The sequence below is a fragment of the Podarcis vaucheri genome (assembly GCF_965113315.1).
Source record: "Podarcis vaucheri genome assembly, chromosome: 4".
Lineage (NCBI taxonomy): Eukaryota > Metazoa > Chordata > Lepidosauria > Squamata > Lacertidae > Podarcis > Podarcis vaucheri.
The window spans coordinates 40,534,159-40,557,836 of record NC_138762.1 but is presented as its reverse complement, the minus strand read 5'-3'; the positions used below and the strand labels follow the sequence as shown (position 1 = coordinate 40,557,836).

The window sequence follows — 23,678 nt, the reverse complement described above, 5'->3', positions numbered from 1 at the left end:
GGTTTGCCGATCAGAAGGTCGGCAGTTCAAATCCCCGCGACGGGGTGAGCTCCCGTTGCTCGGTCCCTGCTCCTGCCAACCTAGCAGTTTGAAAGCACATCAAAGTGCAAGTAGATAAATAGGTATCACTCCGGCAGGAAGGTAAACGGCGTTTCCGTGCGCTGCTCTGGTTCGCCAGAAGTGGCTTAGTCATGCTGGCCACATGACCCGGAAGCTGTATGCCGGCTCCCTTGGCCAATAAAGCGAGATGAGCGCCGCAACCCCAGAGTCGGTCACAACTGGACCTAATGGTCAGGGGTCCCTTTACATTTTTTGGAGACAAAGGTGGGTGGTGTTGTTGTTGTTCTTGCTTTCTTCTTTTTCGGCTTCTGAAATCCCTGTTTTCTTGCATTTTAATTACAGCAATTGCCACAAAAATTCTTTCAGCAAAGATTATTGTTACATCTTAAAAGATGAGCAAATCTTTTACTGTGTATCCTTTTGTGGACTACAGTCCACTTCAGAGAGTACAAGGAAAGGCTGCCCTTTATCTGTTGAGTGGTGCCTAGTAATGATGGAGGAAATGCGTTTATAATTAGAATAGTAACAATATTTTAAATTAACCTCTATATAGATGGCATTGCTAATTTTATGACCCATCCAACAAGATCAAGAAATGGTTGGTTGGTGTTGTTTTTAATCATTTTAGAAAGCATTTGGTGGGATTTCAGCAGGATACATAATTAATTACAAGAAATCGGGATGGCTTGTCGGAACTTGAATATACAAGAGAACAATAAACTAACAGAAATAATGAGAAACCTACAGATTGTAATGGGGTGGGGAGTGGGGGTTTTGCGGGAGAAAAAAAGGGGGGGGGAGTTCTGTTGCATAAGCAGAAGTCCACTCGCACAACCTCAGGTGCCATCCTGTATATACAGGAAAAGGTTTGTTTAGATAGATGTACGTAAATTGGAAGGCTATAATCATCTTTGGTTTCAGTGCTATCAGATACAACACAATACTGTACTAATATTGCCATTAATATTAGCTAGGTGCTTTCACTGTATTGTTTGTGGCTCCTAAGAACTTTTGTGCAGACAAGTCTCCCCCGACATGGAATTTTAAGATGGAATTTTATGTTATGTATGTGTGTTTTAAAATGGCTGATTTCATTTATTCATTGTTAATAATAGCACTTGATTTTACTGATATTGTCTATATTCTATTTTATTGGTATATGTTCTGTTGTTTTATGCAAGCCATTTAGAGGTTTGGGTTGATTAAGTGATATCTATGTCTATGTCTATGTCTATGTCTGTCTTAGCATATTTATTTATGGACAAGTATATGGCACTTGCTGTCCCATGGACTGCAAGAAGATCAAACCTATCCATACTTAAGGAAATCAGTCCTGAGTGTTCACTGGAAGGACAGATCTTGAAGCTGAGGCTCCGGTGCTTTGGCCACCTCATGAGAAGAGAAGACTCCCTGGAAAAGACCCTGATGTTGGGAAAGATGGAGGGCACAAGGAGAAGGGGATGACAGGGGACAAGATGGTTGGACAGTGTTCTTGAAGCTCCCAACATGAGTTTGACCAAACTGCGGGAGGCAGTGGAAAACAGGAATGCCTGGCGTACTCTGGTCCATAGGGTCACGAAGAGTCAGACATGACTAAATGACGAAACAACAACAACAATAGCTGGGACCAGCAGCACCCTCTTCTTTCTGGCTGAAAAGCCAGGATGCTTCTATTGCCTATCTGAGTCCTATGTGCCTCAACCCCAACACTTGGAGGCGAGCCCCCCAAGTTCCCATATCCCTGAAGAAGTATGAGGGCTTGCCAAAGTCCAGGAAAACTACTGAGTGGAACTAGCAGCAGTGGCAAGGAAACAATACAGTCATATCTTGGTAGTCAAAAGCCTTAGTTGTCAAACAAATTGGCTTCCGAACATTGCAAACTTGGAAGTGAGTGTTCTGGTTTGTGAACATTTTTTGGAAGCCGAACGTCCTGCAGCCAATTGAAAGCCACACCTTGGTTTTCAAACTGTTTCGGGAGTCAAATGGACTCCCAGAACGGATTAAATTCAAGAACCAAGGTACGACTGTAATAAATAAATAAATAATGCCTTTTTTGCAGAGCAGGACTCATGGCAACTTACACAAATTAAAAATCACACAGCTAAAATACAGAGTATGTTTCATAAAAACCTATGAAAGATAACAGTTAAGAAGTAATAAAACTATAATAGAATGAACACAATATAAAAAAATCTGTTAATATATAGCATAATTCAAAAGCCTTTTCCTAAAAAACAACAACAGCCAGTTCATAAAATCCTGTCAAAATAAAACTATCTTCAGCTGCTGGTGGAAGGACAGCCAGGAGGAGACCAGTCTAGCTTCTCTAGGGAGGGATTTCCAAAGAGCTGGCTGAGGAAGAGGGGAGGAAAGCAGAGGGTTTACCCCTGCTCTTTGCCACCCTCTGTATATCAGTATCCCAATAATATTTGTGAAGGGTCTGCTTGTTCTCACCTTTGTTACATTTTGTTTTATTTGTTGTTGTGTCATGACCGTAATGCTGCTTTCTTCCTGGATAGATAGTAAGATCTATCACTTGAACCGCTGCTCTGGATTCTGAACGCAACCTCCACTTACTTGTGCCAGGGAAAAAGCAAAGCAAATAACACTTTGCCTTGATTATAATCAAGAAGGTAAATCCACAACTGATACAGATATCTGAGTGTCCACTTGATAGAAAAACAGGGTTGAAATGCATATATGGTAATACTTGCAATCTACCATCACACTTTATAAAAATAAAAATGATCAATTCCTCTAGGGGTGTGTGAAAAATATGACACCCCATTTACAAAACTGATAAATACAGACAGCACCTCAACTTGCAAATCGCTATAAATGTAATCCTATGCATGTTTACATGGAGGCAAGTTCCCCTGGGTTCAGTGCTTACTCCCAGGTAAATGCACCTAACATTGCAGGCCACACACTGTTTGTAAGAAATTCTGTATCACCAGATATATTGGTTCAATAGGAAGATGCAGGCAGAGCTTTTCAGAATATGATACGATGGAATTGGCAGGAAAAGCACTTTGGACAATGACAATTCAACTGAGCCTTGAGCCGTCTGCAATATTCACAGTCTGGATGGGATTATGACACAACATCTCCACACAGTGGCAACTGTGGGAATACCACGAAAATCCCCAGGACCGGGAAATGTTTCCGTCTCAAGGAAGAGGCAATGATTTTGTATTTAAGTTCACAGGAGTGGCTGGTCAGAAAAGGTTCTGAATGTAACAGGGTAGACAGACAAATAATATGACCACCGGGCATTAGGCAGTTTCTACATTTGCAACGTAGTTTCATTTTTTACACTTTCACATGAACCATTCATATATACTTGTGGATAATCAAGTGTGTGTGTGTGTGTGTGTGTGTGTGTGTGTGTGTGTGTGTGTGTGTATGTAAGGGGCTGACCTGTTTGTATGCTTTTAATAAAGGTCTGATATACAGAAATCAGCAAGTGACTCTTTTCATGACAGAAACAAACATTTATCACCTCCAAACTGCTGATTTAACAGCTGGAGATGGACCATAAGGTTCCCAAGTGGTCTTCCATCCAGGCAGCTTAAAGGACCATAGCTGCTTAGCTTAGGACTGCCTAATCAAGTGCCCACAGCCCATTTACTCAATATAGGTAGCCAAAGGTGCTTTTAGCCCAGAACTGAGGCCAGTGCTAATATTAGAGATGCAATTTAATATCAGCTAACCTAGCCGAGTCACTAACAAGCAATCTAACGTACTGAAATGCAGTGGGCAAGTCTCCCACCATGGTGGCGGGGAAACGGTAACCATTTTTGAGCATGTGACATAGAACTATGACTGCATATCTATCAGCTTCTGTACTGACCGTCCACACATCCGATACAAGCCTCAAGGCTGGGGAAAATCTCAGTAGCTGCAGAACTCTCTTCTCCTTCACTCTCCAATCCTGCAGCTCCTCCTGCCTCCGACTCTTGTCTTCCAGCTGTTACAGGCTCCCCCAGTTCACTTGTCCCTTATTCCAATTCAGTCTCCAACCCCACCTTCTCCCGGTGCCCCCTCCTCAGTATCCAGCCAGTCCCTGTCAGTAGACAATACTGGCTAGAGGGACCACTGATCTCAGTGCAAGACAATTTCCTACCCACGTGAAGCCTGTGCACTACCCCACTATGCAGTTTTCAGTCCCATGGATGGGGAAGCATGTTCTTTCTCTCAGTGGTGTCAATGGAATTTCAACATGATTAGCTTTAATGGGTTTGTGTGTTTGACTTTCACCTGAATTAATTTGCCATCTCCCTGTGTAGCATTTCCTTCTTTCCTATCCTGTGGTTGCTCCCCTTCTTCCCCAGCTCCTATTGATTGTCTGGCATCAACAACTGTTAAGATGCGATGAGCAACTGGGTGCCCTGCTGCCCTGTCTCTCTTTTGCCCTCTGCTTTAGAGAACGCCTTCCTTCATCTTCATTTCCACCCGAGATGGTAAGGCTGCAGAGGAAATGTTACTAGGGCAGCTAGCATTCATTTAAATAAATACATTTAAAATTATTACTGCATAAAAAACCCATAAGATACAGAGCCATTGTTTGTATTCATAGCGCATATTGATGGTTGCATTTGTTTTCCCTTAATGCAAATCACTTTTTACACTGTTTTAATTAGCTTTAAATGGAAATTCACCATTGTGATCTAATTGTTTTATTGCTATTGAACTGTTTAATTGCCAGACTGCATTGAGTGTGTGGTTAACCTGGGGTGGTTGTTGTTGTTGTTTTTCTTCACCAGCTATAAACAAATAGTGCATTCAGCTGAAATAATTGCCCTCTCATTAGCAGCTTTCCTGTATCTTCCCTTGAAAGAGTGGGAACAAACAGATCATCGGGTGATTATATTTGGAGTTTTAGATGACAGCGACCAACCTCTTTGCATACATCTAAATGGATTCACTATCCTGAACTCAGGGTGAGGGTACATGCCTTCAGCCTTTGCCAACCTGGTGCCCTTCAACTATTTTGGACAACAACTATCAGCCCCAGTCAGCATGGCCATATTGTCTATACCAGTGTAGCTGCGCTTGCTGGGATTAATGGGAGCTGTAGTCAAAGCAGCCGGAGAGCACCAGGTTACATTAACTGAAAGCATGGATGCTTAAGCAGGCTGAGGGTTGTGTTATAATCAATAGCACACATTACCCCACCATGTGGGAATCCCTTGCAGAGACAATCAGGCCAGGTATCCACAGCAGCAACTAGAGGAGGAATGACTGCTATGAGGAGCGCAGAGAGAAATGCCATGGTGCAACCACATCAGAACAACTGCACTCCTTCACCTGCCCAGCTGCAACAAAACATAGACTCACAGAATTGTAGAGTTGGAAGGGACCTCAAGGCTCATCTAGTCCGACCCCCTGAAATGCAGGAATCTCAACTAAAGCATCCATGACAGGTGGCCATCCAACCTCTGCTTTAAACTTCCAAGAAAGGAGAGTCCACAACCTCCCGAGGAGGACTGTTCCACTGTCAAGCAGCTCTTACTGTCAGAAAGTTCTTCCTGGTGTTTCATCAGAATTTGCTTTCTTGTAACTTGAATCGTGTCTCTCCCATACTGGAGCTCACGGCCTAAGCAGGTGCTGTAACTCTCCAGTAGTTTGACTTCAGCCCTGAAGGTGCACCCTTCCATGGTCTCCCGAGACAAACAGATGCCAACCAACACACTGCCTGATGCAAACTATTCCCTAGCTGAATCCCCAGCACACTACAGTGGTACTTCTGGTTAAGAATTTACGTAATTCGTTCTGGAGGTACGTTCTTAACCTGAAACTGTTCTTAACCTGAGGTACTTTAGCTAATGGGGCCTCCTGTTGCCACCGCCACACAATTTCTGTTCTCATCCTGAAGCAAAGTTCTTAACCTGAGGTACTATTTCTGGGTTAGCGGAGTCTGTAACCTGAAGTGTCTATAACCCGAGGTACTACTGTACTAGATTTGGAAAAGGCCTTTTATTTGAATATTTTTTATTAAGTTTTCAGTTTAAACTGTAAACTGAAACTGGAAAAGGCCTTGTCCCCTAGAGGTCACTGGGGTTCTCATTTTCTCTCAGGTTCTCATTTTCTGATCTTCAGTTCTCTACATTTTCACATCAGCTTGTGATTAAAAATAAATTCTCATAAAAATATATCAGCATTTCAGTGTGAACTTCCAATATGTACATTTGTAAGCAATCTTCCTTAAGGTTTGCATTTTGCAGTTTCCCATAATCTAAAGCATATTTATATGCCATGTTCACTAATATGTGCATTATGATGCACATCTTATCTCAGTATATGCATTTTTGGACACAATACTTGGCTAGAGAACTACACTGAAAGATTTGGAGGAATCTGAATGTTGAAGGATGGCTGTGTTTCAGTTTTCTTATTGTTTGGACAGTGTGATTTTAGGCAGCTTCTCCTTTCAATGTGAACTGAATCAAATTTCTTCCCCACCCCTATTCAGGAACCCCTATCCAGGGGATCTCAGTTCAGTGATCAGAATCTCATATCAATGATGGCAGAACAGTGAATGCTGCTCACAAGATCAGACTTAAAGAGGCAGAATGGTTCTACTCATATCAGCTACAGACTCGTTATTGTTCTCTATATTTTAATTTAGCAACTATTGGAGAAACCTGATAGCAATTCACCTTTGGAATTACAGGACTACAGAGACACATGTCAGATAAGTGCCAGACATTATGCTATGACTTGAATATGACCTAAGTCCAAAAATCGCTTTCTGTGCTGAAGCATTATGAAAACATGAGGAAAAATCAAATGTATTAGAGATCTTAAAGTTCACAGCAATACATCAGTGTTAACCACCGGGACAGGATTTTGTCATCATTCATTTCCACGCGACATCTGAGGCATCACGTAGCTATTATGCCAGACCCCATAATTGCTACAAATGATGTCACGTAGGAGCAAGCCATTTCAATAAATAATGCAAATTGCTAAAAGAATGAATACTCTACTAGAAATCTGGACAAGTAATAAATAAGGTTGCTGAACTACAAGGAGAGAACAACTTAAAGAAGAAAGTGACACGTATGTTTCACCGTTGTGGTTGACAAGTATGTTGCTTAAAATGATATTATTGAGGAGAAGCACCATGGGGAAATGAAAAAGAAGGGAATGGGTTTGTTCTTCAAACAAACGAAGGGCTCTGGTCTTTCCAGGAGCCACTTTCTGGCTGTTGGCCTTCACACTACCAGGCAGGTGAGGCAGAGGGCTCAACCATTTGCCCTCTGGCACAAAGCTTCTTTCTTTCTTACACTATTTAGGGACCATTATGGGCCTTGCCTGGTTAATTCAACAGTGGGATTCCCCATTAGATGTTAGCCCTTGCTGTATCCAGGAATTAGGAGCTCAGGCATCATGCAGCCTAAACCCTCACCAAACTTGCAATAACCCCTTTGTTCATGGCTCTGGCTCCATCTACCACAAGCATGTGGCCCCTCAACAGAAAAAATATTGCCTCTAAAGCAGTGTTTTTCAACCACTGATCCGCGGCACACTAGTGTGCTGCGAGATGTTGCCTGGTGTGCCGTGGGGGAAATTGAAAAATGCGAATTTTTTTTTTGAAAAAAATATATTCACATTTTCGCCCACTAGGCGGGTGCCGGACTGTGTCCTGGGTATGGGGGGGGGTTTGACCCCACCCTCGGCCAGCAGGGGCGCCGATTGGCGCTCCTCAGGGGGACACCTCCACTTTCCTGATACCCAGGCTGTGATTGGTCCAGACTCCAGCCTGGACCTATCACAGTAGGACATCATCTTCCGACTTCCTTCCCGCCCGAGCACAGTGTGCGCAGCAGCAGAGAGAAGACGTCGCGACTTGAGTCACCAGGAGGACCGGAGAAGTTGTCATTTTATTTCTCTTCAGTCTCCACTGAATGCCTTGACTGGGATAGGGACCCTTATAGCTCAGCATCAGTTGGTGGAAAGGACATGACTTTACAGGAGCAGGAGGAACTAACTGAACTGAGACAAAATCGTGGTTTCAAGCTAAGATTTACTGATCTACCTTTGGACAGTTTTTGGTTGGATACTGCCAAGGAGTTCCCCCTTCTGGCAAACAAAGCTATTTTGACATTGCTCCCATTTTCCACTACATATCTGTGTGAGATGAGTTTTTCAAGCATGATTGCTATAAAAACTAAATACAGAGAGAGACTGAGAGCTGTTGACGAAGAGCTACATGTGTGTCTTTCTTCGATTCCAGCCAGAATATCAGCTTTGTGTTCAGCCAAACAGGCCCAGGTTGCACACTGAATAAAGTATTTTATAATTTTTCATATTTCTGTTTACTTACTATTTCATAATAAAGTAATTATAAAATACTTTCTTTGTGTTTATTTGATTCCTATTCAAGAGAATTACTTTATAGTCAATATAGGCACAGAGTTAAATTTTTTAACATTTTCTAATGGTGGTGTGCCTCGTGTTTTTTTTTCATGAAACAAGTGTGCCTTTGCCCAAAAAAGGTTGAAAAACACTGCCCTAAAGTATCAGGTTTGCAGTATGGAGGGGCTCATGGATCTTTGCTATAACTTGAAGCCAAACTGACATCTATGGCACACACTACTTTTTATCAGTTAAGACGGGTGTCTCAAGTCACAATGTTTAGAATAATGATTCGGAGCAGACTTTTCAGTACAGCAGCCCCAAGTCTGTGAAACAGTGCTCCTGTTGAGATACTACAGGTGCTCACTATCTACTTTCGGGGGGGGGGGGACGGGGGACTAAGACATTTTTGGATGTAGCCATCCCAACCAATTCTCCCTGCTGCACTTTCTACAATGAAGACACATACAAAGAAATGTATGCTGCTTCTGTGCAACCCACCTTTAGAAGTTCTGTCACTCCTTTGGTAGCAACTGACATTCCAGCCATCTTCCCGTTGGGTTCCCTGCTTCTGATGTACTTAATGAGCAATCACTTATTAACATGGTGGTGATGGATAAACATTTTTCAGCAGAGGTAATTCACACATTTGGCCAAATGTCAAGTAATCTGATGATCAAGGGATGTATGTGTATGTGTGAACCTGTTCCAAGTCTGGCGGTAGACGAAATTGAATTACTCTTCAGGAAATATTTCCTGCTCCCTTAATGAAATTGATTTGTTACGATTATTGCATCATTCTTTAAGTAGCAGAATAAATAACTTACTTGGAGATGATGTAAAGGCAGAGAGACAGGTGCTGAAAGCAAGCAATTCCTCTTTCAATCTCACTCTCAACATGATTGTTAAGATTTGCAGTCAGGTGAAGAGAGAGCTATTCTTTTGCCAGAACAGTGCTCTATATTCCTTCCTGAGCTCCTAAGCCTACAGGGATCCTGACTCTCAGAAATGTGTTTGTTAACAAGTCAGTTGAAATTCTGTTGCCAGCCAGCCAACTCTCTCTCTCTTCCTGACAGCTGTCATGGATAACATTTTCCTGCATGACCCCAGCAACAATACAGGTTTTATTTTCTCCCTTAAAAAAATAAATCACAGCTTGACATTATTGACCAGCTTGAGAGAGGGGCAGATCTTGAAAAAAGCAAGGACAGGTTCAGATCTTTATCAATGGCAGGTTGATCGTCTCCAACTGCTCTGATAGAGGTAATTCAGCCACAGGAAATATCCAGCCTTTGCGTTACTGATGAGGCATCAAGGAAGTGTGCAGTGGTGAAATTCTGCTTAATCCAGCAATCCCCAGCATATAGCCCATGGGCTAGATCCAACCTCTAGCCATTTTTATCTGGACCTGGCCACCTCTACCAAATTTTAACCATGGTACAATGGTTGCCCACCCCCGTGTCAATGAAAAAAGAAATCTCTTTAAATAACAAAAAGGAGAGATGTTCAAATCCAACACACACACACTTCCAGATGGCACTAAACTCATGATGTCTTGAGCATGCAGGAGAGCAAAGTTATATACAATCGGCCCTCACTTCTCACAAGGATTTTGCTTTCTGTTCTGTAAGTGAATTATGCACTGGATTTCACTCTATACTGGCTGGTCTGCAACTCTTTGCACCAACTGGAGGGTGTCTTATGTGCCTTGCTGGCAAAACAGGAATTTCAAAATTCTGCAGAAATTTCTAGTGTCAGCTGAGAAAAGCTTGTAGGTATATTGGCGATTATAGCCGTGTGGTTCTTTGTTTTCACTTTATTTATTGTTTATTTATACAAATATTTATATACTGCTGTATCATTAAAAATATATTACAGCAGTTTTTAACAGTATAAAAATGTAAAGCTTATCACTTTACAAGTTACAAACAAAAGCAAAAATAAATTAAAAATAAACATCAATAGACAATTGTGGTGAATGCACTCTTAATTGTTTGCATAGGTCTGTCCCAAAAGTTTTCAGCATGTGTTTAAAAGTTGGCACAGAATATGCCCGGCTGAATCTCTATTGGCAGGATGTTGCATAGGCCTGGGCTGATGGCCCTGAAGGCTTGGTTTCTTGTTGATATCAAATGAGCCTCACCAACTCAGGAAATGACCAAAGATGCTCGTGCAGATGATCTTAGTGATCAAGCTGGATTATAAAGGGTTAAGGCAATCCCTGAGATATATCCTGGACCCAAGTTATTCTGGGCTTTGTAAATCAATACAATAAACTTTAACCTGGATCAGTAGCAGCAAGGATGACTGGAAAACATGGCGGCCAATGTGACTACCTGCTAACACGACCTGTTGTTAAAGGCAAAGAAGAAGCAACAGCCCATAGAACAGGTGTGGGCAACGTTTGGTTCTTCAGGTGTTGCTGAATTATAGCTCCCAACATCCTTGGCCAATGGGCATTCTGGCTAGGGCTGACTGGAGTAGCACTTCAGGAGCATCTGGAGGGACAAAAGTTCCCCACACCTACAGTAAAACATTAATGGAAGCTGACTGCATTGTACTGATATCAAGACAAGACTGCATATTGAATGACCTTACAAAACATTTTCACAAAATGAAACGTCTGTCCTTTTTAGCAAGCATTTTGTTTTTGTTTTTTATAGTTGTACATACAGGTGGCATTCTGTTTCCAGGATAGCTGTCAGGTTTTTTGGTTGCTTGTTTTGCTTGGAAAGGAGCTCCTCCACCTTTTTGCCAAAGGCAAAGTAATACAAAAAAGTCTTTGATGTGTAATTTCAAAAATAGTCTTGAAGATTTCAAGAACTTTAGGATTTTCAAATGCTGCCATTCACTCGTTTTTATATAAAAATGGTACATTTTAACAAGAATACAAGTATTAAAGGTGCATTGCAAACTTGAAACTCAGAATTGTAACCCCCAATAATTTTCCGTAAAAATTTCAACTAATCTCAGACATACTCAGAGCAGAACCACTTAAGTCCACTGATTTAAATGGGTCTGTTCTACATATGGCTAATGTTGGATATCCTCCAGTTAAGTTTCAGAACTGGAGCCTGTACTGGATTAAAATAAATAAATAATGAGATAAAAAGTAGTTTGATATAATTGACCCAGATCAGAACCACATTTTCTGAATTTTATAACTGCTCATCCTTAGTATCTATAATGCCATACAAAGAATCAGACACAATGAACTGTGTAGTGGGATAGATTTAAAATATTTCACAATTATAGAAAAGTGAAATTAGTCTGTTTTTAAGGCTTATCAATGGAAATTTCTTAAACACTGTAGCTATAATTTTAGATGTAAGACTAAGTATAGTTGTACTATACAGCTCCTAAATTGTGTTTAGCTTAATCAAGTCATAAATGTCTGCAAATTAAAAAATTAAATACATTGCGCTATACAACCCTGAGATTCGTGAAATTCTTATAAACATTTCTTTAATTAACCTTTTTTTATATACCTAGTAAATAGTAATTGCATTGAGATCAACAGCAGCTTTAATTCTAACATTGTTTCTTTTACACAAAAAATATTAAGTGACAAGTGCAAATTACAAAAAGAACCCAAGAGAAATGTAATTTTCCAACTAACAGTAGCACACTAATGTTGGCTCCATCATTATTAGGGCTTCTTTAATGTGAAAGAACTACTCTAAGAGAAGACACCTTCACAGATCCAGTGACTGTTAAGTAATCTTTGGCAATATGGTGGTCTTGATCCACACATATCCCTTACCCCCCCCCCCCACTACTACCCCAAGGAGAAGGTGACGAAGCCACAGGCAGGCAAGATGATGATGATGCGTCTTTCCCCGTTTTGCATCCTTCTCATTTGTGCTTGCTTCTTTCTGCTTGCTTTCCCGTGTCTCACAGTGGGGGAAAGCAAGGGCAGGAGAGAGAACAGTAGCAGAAGGGAGAGAAGGTAAGCATCTGCTCACCATTCCTCCTTTCTCTTCAGGGTGCCAGACTGTAACTTTAGGGAACCTGAGTCAGCCCAACCAGCACTAGGTGTCAACCCAATTAGCACTAGTTGTTTAGGCGGTACTTTGGCTTGTCATCCAACCAGAAAGTCTAACTCAAGAAACAGAAGCAAACAACTTACTTGAATGCTCAAGTATGCTCATGTGTTGTATTTTCTGGGCCCACAAACTGTTCTACTTCATTCTGCACACAGAATGCTCAGGACTTTTGAGACTCAACCAAGGAAAGATCATTGGAAACATAGAATTCCTGGAGTTCTTCCTGCTCATATTTTATGCAAGGTCTTTCTAAGTGGGTCCCAGGTTCCAGGGCATTCTGACCAACAATCTTTAGGTTCACAAACTTGATTTTCCACGTATTCTCCCTAAAGGGGCATCGGATGAGTCCAAAGATTTGTTCAAAGATGCCCAAGCAAGAAGTATTTCTATGAACTGTGCCTGCTACTGCCACCACAACTAACCCATGTCGTGAAACTGTCCACTTCAGCCCACCAGCGTCCAAGTTCGGGTTCAGGAAGAGGTATTCTTCTTTCACCAATGACAGTAAACGAAGGCTAACCAATTCTGCACCCAAGTACTCTTCCATGTTTTGTTCTGAAGTGTTATAGCAAAACTTTAGGATTACATCATCCCAAAAATGTTGTGGTCCCCATTCATCATGTGGTTCTCCAACCAACGGGTTCTGAGAGTTCAAAATTCCAAAGAACCACTGGCAAAATTCCTCTCCCAGGCTGTGGCAGTCTTTGCTGTGATCTTGCTTGTCTCCTCCTTCCTTCCCTCCCTCTTCAGGTTTCTGAAAAACAAAGTAGGGACTTTTACTTTTAAGCAGTAACAAAATGTATTGATTCCTTTCCACGTGGTACTGTTCAGAAAAGCTGAAATGGCCCCTACGACTACAACTAACATAGAATGCAACAATTAATGCAGCCATAATTTCTGCTTTGAAAATGTTCAGAACTATGCATACCAAATGAAGGGGCTGTCTAAAGATGTGTGGAATAGACAGCTTACTTAGATCCACTTTATTAGGCAGAAAAAACCTCTGTAGATTTCTGTTTTGTGGAAACAGGAACCATTCATTACTCATGGGTTCTATGAAATGCTGAAGTGGATTTCACACAATAGGACTTCTACTTCCTCTCCTCCCCCATGTTCAAGGCAGTAAAAGAAGTAGGGGCAAATCAGATGTACACATAGTACTCTCGAAACTGAGTGAATGAGCAGGAAAATGGCAAATGCAAATCAATATAAACAAGTGAAAACGGATGCATCTTAATTTCACATATACACTCATGGGGCCTGAACTGGCAGTGACTACCCTGGAACAAAACCTGGGAGTAGTTCTGGGTAGTTCAATGAAGATGCTGACCCAGTGTGCGGCAGCTGTGAGAAAGGTAAATTCTTATCAAATTCCATGCTAAGGATCATTAGGAAGGAACTGAAAATAAAACTGCTGATATAATAATGCCATGATGCAAATCTATGGCATGAGTGCATTTGGAATACTGTTTATGGTTCTGGTTGCCTCACCTCAAAAATGTGTAGGAGCTTGCAGAGATAGAAAGGGGTTTGACTCAAACATCTAGATGGTCAGAGGTTCCCCATCTCTGCTCTAAAGAACAGTTGTGCTGAATATGGCTTCCAAAATTGGCCTGCTTTCTGTAGGAATCACTCACAGAACCCTCTCTCATTTAGACACCTGTTTTTCTACTATCTTCAAAGCATGTGAGGAACAGACAGGAAGGTCCGATGCTTATGTTGCACAAAAACGCTGTCACATGACACACTTCTAACAGAAAGAATATGCCCCCTGCTCCTCCATAGAAGACAAATGTGAACAACTTATTAAAGCGTGAACAAGCAACTAATTTCCAAAAAGAATGCTTTGAATTTATAAAACATGTACAATAAACCTCACCTGTACATCAGGCTTAGTATAGATTTCTTCTGAGCCATTATCTTTTAGCTGTTCACACCAGTACTCCTTTGCACGATCAACAAGTTGGTGCTTTTCAGAAGAAGGCGGTACTACGACTCCTTTTGCTGCCAAATACTTGAAGATTACCTCTCGAAATACCTTCTTTCTCTTCAGCAGCTCTTCAGCACTTTGACTGTACAATACGATGGCATTTATGGCTTCTGAAAATAAAATCAGAAACAGGGGTGTTCCTTGAATCCAATTATCATTCTGCAAAAGAAAGCTGGAACTTGAGTGTTGGTCTTAATCACTTGAGAACCGTTAAAAGGTCCTTTTGAGCTATTACGTCTCTCAAAAACACCAAATTTTGCCACTGGTGTTCCTTCCCTCGTACCCTTCTCCCAAGCCAAAGAAACTTTACTCTGATGGGTAAAAGGCAGCAAGGTTCTTGCTGAAGACAGAGGCCTAAATATTGTTGAGCCTGTCTTCATTGGCAACTGCTATTCAGAACATATTTTTCCACACAGGTTCATGGTCCAATGTAATTAAGTCACATGTTGGTTGGCAAGAAAACAAGTTCCATGTGCCATAGGAAGCTAGTTGCCTTATATTGGGTCAGATCATTCCTCCATCTTACTCAGTATTATTTACACTGACTAGCAGCAGCTCTCCAGGGTTTCAGACTGGGTCTTTCCCTATCCCACCTGGAGACGCTGGGGCCTGAACCTGGGATCATCTGCATGCAAAGCAGCTGCTCTGCTACATAGCGACAACCCTTCAGCTTGCCATTGACAGCCAATAAGAGATCCATTGGAAATGCATGTTTCAATCAAGAATTATTCACCAATCAAAGCAGAATAATCCTTATCGTAATTAAGTCTGCCTAAAGATGTTCAACTACAAGGATCAATATATGCAACAAGTTATTTCCCCCCATATTTACTAGGAATATGCATCAGCTCTCTGTATACCTCAAATAATGATGCATATTGGGGTGATTCAGGAAGACTTTGATGTTTCCAACTTGGACTGCCTGTTTAAGAAAGTGTATCAAGGGCAAACAGGGAATCACCAAACTTGTAAGTCTGTTGCCTGTGTTTTACCATAAAATTAAACACACATCCCTCACTTTTCTTTTGAGATACAAATCAAAGCTGAGTGGGGAAATGCCCAGAATTTAAAAGGGTGTTTATGCGCAAAGGAGAGGGGAGGGGAGGTGGAATAATATTTCATTTTGACTGACAGGACTAGCATTTAATCACAGTAGATAATTTTCTCAGTGTGCTCCAGGCATGTCCAAAGTCCATTTCGGGGGCCTAATCCAGCTCGCCGGTCAATTTAATCCAGCCCCCATGGCAGTATATGTTCTGGGGTAAAATCTTTTTTTAAAAACTCATCAATTTCAATCCTAAACAAAGTTCAACCATTGTAGGGTAAACTTGTAAAAAAAGCTTTGGTTGGCCCTCATGCATGTTCACTTCATCAAATCCCGCCCACTTTGAAAAAAGTTTGGACACCCCTGGTGTACTCCAATCACAGTGATTTGAGAGAGGAATTGTTTTCTTTACTTAGGTCATCATTCTGGATGTGAAAGCAGGGCATAAGCGATGGAGTTAGACTTATTTCCCAACCATTCTTTTCCTAACAATAAAAAATCATAGTGTTCTCTCTTATTTCACAGAGTGTACTTCTAGGAAGGAGGTGGTGGAGGGGTGAGAAAAAATGCATTTGCCAGTATAACAAAGATAAAATAAATCACCTAGCAGGAAAGCTCTCCTTCTCCCAAAGTCATTGGGTCACCAAAAAACTAGAGAAGGAAATGAGTGGATCCAAAACAGTTTTGAGTTGCTTCCAAATGCTACAAATATAAGGTGCAACTTGTGCTCACAGCAAACCTCTACCATTTACACTTCAAATATTTAATTTATTTAAAGTCTTATAACTTTATTTAGTTTGGCTTCTTAATTTTTAAATTGAATCAGAGCACCTTCCAAAGGCTATATTTTAAGTACTAAAAAGCCAGCTATGTACTCCCCAAATACCTTCTCAGATAAGCACATAAATGTTCTTATTTTAATTCCCACCTCCCACTTGGAGCTATAACTTTACTTCACTGTGTTCCAAAGCAGAGTAGCCCTTCCCCTAGGCACTGATGGAAGATGGGAAGAGATGAAAGTTGGACAATCTAGCCAAATGCTCAGTATAGTAGAATACTGACAAGTTCGTGTAGGATTTCTTTTTCCCCAGAAACATAACACATCCCACAATTAAAACACAACATAGGATTCTAGTGTTCTACAAGCATTCTAGTTTATAGGCAGAACAAAGTGCTAAACTTAAATGAACACCTTCATTGGTATAATCTTTCTGTAGGTTCAGTTCTTTATTATAAATTATTGCTGCAATCACATGTATTTGATCACCGCTGAGTAAGCAAAGAATCCAGTGTTGTGGAAGCTAGCTTCTGTTCACACAATGGGACTTCATAATTGGTCTTCAGAGGGCCTAACCCGCCAGAGCAATTTAAAAGAACATTCAGGAAGCTTAAAAAAATTAAGTTCTGTTACATAAGCAGAAGTCCACTGGATACAACACTAAGAATTACAGAGGTTTTAAATGTTCCCTGGTAAGAGTGAGTCTTAGAACCATTTCTTCACCAGGTAAAAAAATCATCACTAGATCACTGTATTTTAAATTATGTATGCACACACAGCTGCAATTCCTTTTTATAGTTCTGTGACTGCACATGCACATGGTATGGTATTAGTTGGGGCATTTGTGTTATGTGGTAGATGTGCAGCTGTATGAAAATATTGGTTATGTAACAATAGGCAGCAACACAAAGAAGTCCCTACGCCAAGAATCCACATACATACAAACTAAATTCAGACAGGGATGGGAGAGGCAAGGGCAGATCAGTTGAACACACTTTCTTTTAGTTGCAAACAATGGGTTGTATCCTACCAATTCTTACTCAGGGTTGACCCACTGAAATTAATGTCCAATAACTTCAATGGATCTACTGCGAGTAGGACTAGTGTTCAATACCACTTGAGGATTGGAGAGGAAGAGCTGCCACTGTCCTGGCGGTCAGAAGAGAGCCAAGCAGAATGGAAGCTGCCTCTTGACCCCGACACTGAGTCACTAATGCCTCCTTCTCAATGGCAAGAACAGACTTCGAAAACTTTAGAAGCTCCCCTACTTTTTTCCAGTGTCCCACCTGTGGGGCTGCATGAAGCCATGAACACTACTAACTCCACACAGTAACCACATACTTCAACTTCTATCTACCTACAAATAAGCATTACCTTTTATCATATGACACTACTACTCACGCAGCTGTATGAAATCATCAGCCAAGTAACAATAGGAAACAACACAAAGCGATTTTCTCATAATGGCTCCCTTATATCTGGACACCGTTAAAATAATAGTAAAAGACCCAAACTGCAAGCTATTTTTAAAGGTATATTAGCAATATAAAGTACTTCTTTATTTTGGTCTCATCAAAGACACATGAATTTAATATGCCAGTATCATATTTAATTGGCAAGTAGTCTTTAACAAACATACGCTGTCAGAAGATCATAAAAATCCCTATTTTACAAAATAAAGCAAAAAATTATAGCTAACATGACAGCATGCATTTTTGTCTGGACATATTTTCTGGTCAAACAAATTTATTTCTAACACCCACTAAATGTTAGTGAAAAAGGCTCCTGGAATGGCTTACAAATATAAACCTCTTCAATCAGATCTGGAAGCCGGACGGGTGACAAACTCTGGGCCAAGAGAGCAGACAGGGCTGTTCCTGGCAGCTAGAATCTTCAGATGGATTTGTTAAGGATTAAAAAAGAATACGTTAATGAAGTTTAAGGACCCCCCCCCTTCCAAATACATTCTTTTGCAACTGTACCCCCTTAAAACAGTGCACAACGACAACACAGCTCCTGAAGTCCAAAGACTTGCTAAGTGAACTCTGCCTGCTGTTTTCTCTGCAGTTCTATGAGCCAAAGAGTCAAGTCACACTTGGAGCAGAATATCAGTTTTGTTCCTACAACCCGAAGAGCTACTGCGGCAAAACAGCATACAAATATCTGCACTTGTTTTCAAATCGCTGGCGGTGTGTTGTTTTTTTTAAAAAACACTGACAGGAGGATGTGTGTGTGGAGAGAAATGAAGTAGCTTAAAAACAAACTCCAAAATACTAACCCCACCTTTCATTGTTGTCCTCATCCTCCCCCCGCCCCCGTCTCTTAGAAATACCAAAATCATGCAGTATTATTATTTTTCCATTCGGTTCGAACATTTCCCATCGAGGCTCTCTATAGGCGCTTATGTTCGAAAAAGCGATTATTGTTCTTGTTTGTTTACTTAAACCCCGCCTTTCCCCCTGACAGGGTCTCCGCCCCGCTTTCGCCCATCTCTGGCCAGAGTCTCTGCATTTGCTAAGCTAAAAGACGAGAGTCCGCTCCGGAGTGAGACCCACAAGGCTCCACTTCTACTCCCACCCTCACTCCTTAATTCCGAAGGCCCCTTCCGCGTACTTCCCCTCACTCACCCCCGCCCCCCCACCAAATACCTCGGCGGTCTTCCGGCTGCACGAGGCGGTTAGTCACCGTGTCCGTCAGCGACAGCAGGTCGTCAGTGTGGAGAAGATCCAGGAGCTCCCGGCAGCCGTCCCGCTCGCGCTCAGTCAACCCCGCCCAGGCCGAAGCCATGGTGGTGGTGGCGGCCGGCGGCGGCGTCGCCTCTTGGTAGCGCGAGGTGAGGAGCGCAGGCAGAGGCCTCCCCCCCCCCCAGAAGCCGCCAGTGCCCCCCTCTTCTCCCCCTCCCCCCACAGGAAACCTTGGCAACCGACAGGCTCAAGGGACAACGTGCTTCCGCCGCTCGGGTGTTGCTGCGAACAGCCTCCGGTCCCACCCCCTCGACGCGAGCGCGGCCTGAACGGGTTCGGCTTGGAACGCGGAGGGGGCTGCATTGGTTCCGTGGTCTTCTGAGGCCTCATCTAATAAGGAGGATCTCCCCAAGCATCCCTCTTAGCCAAGTTTTGGCCGTTGGAAGAAAGTGGCTGTCGCCTGTCTGCTGTGATACTCAAGGAAAGGGCGCTGAGGAAAAAGGCTGCTCTCTAGGCCCAGTACCTAGTGGGGCCAGCGAAATAATAATAATAATAATAATAATAATAATAATAATAATAATAATAATAATTTCCCCAACCACTCTAGGCGGCTCCCAACGGAATATTAAAAACATCAAACGTAAAAAAACTTCTCTAAACATAAAATCCTCCAAAACAACTCAATATGTGGCAGCATTTAGGGTTCCAGCCATGCCTTTTTCTAGGATCCTTAATTAATCCCCTCCCCCCCGTAACTTACTGAGGCTTCACTGGGTTTTTTGGTGGGGTGGGGTGGGGGGAGTTTTCCCAAGAGTATCCTGTACTTCTTAAAAGGTTGGGCTCCTCCAAAACTACGAAAACCTCTCCCTCTTGTGCCTAGATGGTGCCACTTCGGTAGTACAATGCGGGGGTTGACAGGCTTTTGGATTGCTGGATCTACTTTACTAGAACCCCAAAATCTCCCACCCAGAGCAAGGTGGAAAATGCAGATAACAATCATAATAGAATGTATCTGAGGCAGTTGTCTTTACTTGAACTGAAGTCCACACACTGTTAACCGTCTTCATTTTAGCTACTGTTGTTAAATATTTGGGAGTCAGAAACCTTAGCTGATCTGCAAAGATGTTGGTAGTGGCAGAAAAGCAGCCATCACAAACATGGGTGGCTCTGTGGGTAAATATTTAAATAGGAATTGTAGAATATAAAAAGGTTAACTATTTGCATGCCCTGTCACTTTAATATTTCCCCATGCTTTTGAGTCTATTGCCAAAGGAGTTTTCAAACCTGGCTAAACCCTGATCAACTAAGAAAAGCCAGCTTAACTCTGCAATGTTTCAACCTTGTCACTGTGTTCCATTGCTACTTGGCATATTAGACCATATTTACTTTAGCAATATCATTTGCTTGATGGCCTTGATCATTTGCTTTGTATGGCTGCTATACAAAATGCAATGTTGTGTAGTCTAGAAGTTGTAAAGCAATGATGTATCTACTAGTCAAATATTTCCTAGGTAGAATCCCAGACACCATAAAAATCATCTTTAATAACAGACAATATTTTATTGAACAGTTCTATTTACAATACAAAAAGTTTAAAATGGAAACACTACTGTTGATTTATTGCAGTTTGATGGCTCAGTTTTAATTTGTATTCATATAAAATGCAAAATAAAATAATTTAACATTCAAGAAGGAAGCACAAATTTCCTTTCTTGGTGGATCTGTAATAGCTTTTACAAAGTAAGAGTCTCAAAATGCACACACTGCATTTAATCAAAGTGTTATACAGTACAAAATAAATAAAAAAACACCCCTTTTAAGTGTTTCATCTTACCCCTTGGTGTTAAACAAAGAGTATCGCCGAACCTTCTTGTTATACATGATCCGAACTATACAATTTATAGATGTTTAACGAATATGGCTAAATAACCAAAGTACCAGTGACCTTTCCCACAGATATCCTATTTCCAACTTTTTCTAGAAAACTGGTTGTAGAGGAAGGTTACCCAGAAAATAATACAATTAGATTTTTATATATCCTTTAAAATGAACCAAATTTATATAGTAACAAACCTGTGAACATCCTTTGTGAAAATCCTAAAGAAACTGATCTGGAAAACACAGCCAACAGTTGGGTAGTTTAGGACCCTTTTAGGCACTAAGGGTTATTCTAAAAAATAAAGAACAACTGATAATCAGATATGTAACTGAGGGTCAGAATAAACAGAAATGCTTGAAAATAATAGAGTTTTCCCATATGATAGCATAGTTAGATACTGGGCATTCAATTAGAAAACATGGTCAGCCATGAAATCTGTATTTGTCACCCTAATTGGGGCAAGCGGAGATTGCCAATATTGCCACCAGCTGGTGAAACATAGAACACACGGCACTGTGTTGTTTTCTAGCCTTTAAATCTTAAGAAGATAGTCATGAGTTCAGTAACACTTCCATGGCTGTGGGCATTCTTTTTCTCTTGACATTAGGGTAAGGAAGAGTTGGAAAGGGACTAACACCTGTCACAGCACATTTCTCTGGGTAAACCCTTCACAACAACTATCTATTGTGCTGTCCCTTTTGGAGGTGGGGGGCATAAACAGCTGGAGAAATACAGTCCTGCGGACAGACAGACAGATGGAACACCATCCATTAATAATTGTTCAATGGTTTTTCTTATTTCAGTTACTTAGAATGTAGACTACCCATATATAACAGCTTTAAGCACACAAAGTTCAAATATTTGCCCCTAGGTATTTTCATCTCAATAACTACATCACTGTGTTATCTGAATTAGCAAATCTCCACTATCCAACAAACCTTGGGCCAAAAATCTGAAACAAGGAAGACTGAACAGGATCACGGGGGATCCTCCCCCCCCCCCATGGTCCCGGCAGCTTCAGTCTTTGTACATCTAAAGCTGCTTCTATATTAACAAGAAAAGGGATCCCAATTATTTCCCAGAACAATCAAGAAGTTACACCAGGGGCATGCAGGTGGTTGGTTGGTTGAAGTTTCCCATTCCCTGTATTGAGTTTAACAGTGGCAGCCTATAAACAGCCAAAACCTAAGATTGGGTTTTGTAACCTGAGCCCTTAATCAGAAAGTTATCCTGAGCTCTCTTGCTCTCTCAGCATTTTGCAGTTAGTGGGTTTGCTAGATTCTGGCCACTGTTTACGGTAAACTTATTCTTTAAAAGCCACACAGATTGGGTTTGCAATCTTGCTTTTTAAGCATTCCTGTTTTAAAAGGTAAAGGTACCCCTGCCCGTACGGGCCAGTCTTGACAGACTCTAGGGTTGTGCGCCCATCTCACTCAAGAGGCCGGGGGACAGTGCTGTCCGGAGACACTTTCAGGTCACGTGGCCAGTGTGACATCGCTGCTCTGGCGAGCCAGAGCCGCACACGGAACGCCGTTTGCCTTCCCGCTAGTAAGCTGTCCCTATTTATCTACTTGCACCCGGGGGTGCTTTCGAACTGCTAGGTTGACAGGCGCTGGGACCGAACAACGGGAGCGCACCCCGCCGCGGGGATTCGAACCGCGACCTTTCGATCGGCAAGCACTAGGCTCTGAGGCTTTTACCCACAGCACCACCCGCGTCCGATTCCTGTTTTAAGGTGCCTGAAATCCCAAATATTCAGATACCTGCCAACAGACCCATCCTTTTTGCAATACAATGGCATGCTGTCCTAGTACAGTACTAAAACATATCCAAAGCATTTGTGTGGTGGCATAGCAAAGAGATCAGATAATAACTGAAAAGTACTGGGGTATTCATTTAAAAATTTTCTTTAAAAAATTGTTTGATACAACAGGCAAAGTAAACTGAAAAGTAAACATTTAAGAGAAGGGTAGTTTTTCTTTTTTACAAAATGTTTCCTACAGCTATTTTGACTGATTTTCTACACTTTAGAAAATAATTCATCAACTTCAAAAAGGAAATCATTCCTGAGGAAGCCAAATTTTGAATACCCAATATATGGTGATATACAGAAAATAAACACAATTTCAAACTAAAGAGGTGTCCAAGATTGTTGTCCATATCCAAAAAACAAAACAGCAGAGCAGATAAAGTATCACAGCTACAATATTCACATAAACTGGAGAGGGAAAGCACTGCAAAACCCAGTTGTCTTTTAAAGCAACTTGATTATATAGTGCATAATTATTATTATTTTAAGATACTCAGTGTGATGCCACTGAAGCAGGTTTTTGAACAGCACTAATACTCTTCCATTCAAATATAGCAATGTAACTAGAAATTAAAAAAAAGCCAATACACACAAGTCCAGGACTACCTGAATATGAATACTATTGAAAACTGAAAGTGTTATGGCCACTAGTCATGATGGCTATATACCATGTCCAGAATCAAAGGCAACATGCTTCTGAATTACCAGCTGTTGAAAAACAACCTATTGTGGACTCTTCCTACGTTCCTTGGTCATTATCTTCATTTTGACAGAAATCCACTGAATTAAATGCCATTTATGAGAATTTCCACTTTTAATATTCCAATGATAAGAAAAAATATTTACTAATCTAGTAATGGTATCAAGCAGATTCCAGCTAAATCAGTTAAATTCCAAAATTTGTTAATGACTCCCATTTAATGTAAACTACTAAACACTTACAGGTGCCAGGGTACACAGAAATTAAAAAAAAAATTGTTATATTGGATCTCAAGTGGTAAAAAGCAGAGAACCCAGGTATG

At 41.3% G+C, this 23,678-nt stretch overlaps 1 protein-coding gene across 1 annotated transcript; it reads right to left on the bottom strand.

Annotated features, from left to right (window-relative positions):
• Positions 1-12,553: 12,553 nt before the first annotated feature.
• Positions 12,554-19,152, bottom strand: LOC309531536 (uncharacterized protein C3orf38 homolog). Its single transcript, XM_082221127.1, has 3 exons — positions 18,932-19,152; positions 14,350-14,570; positions 12,554-13,224 (listed from the first exon to the last, which is right to left on the bottom strand). The coding sequence occupies exons 1-3, from the start codon at positions 19,068-19,070 to the stop codon at positions 12,631-12,633; spliced, it is 954 nt and encodes a 317-aa protein (XP_082077253.1). The 5' UTR covers positions 19,071-19,152; the 3' UTR covers positions 12,554-12,630.
• Between the last annotated feature and the right edge of the window lie 4,526 nt (positions 19,153-23,678).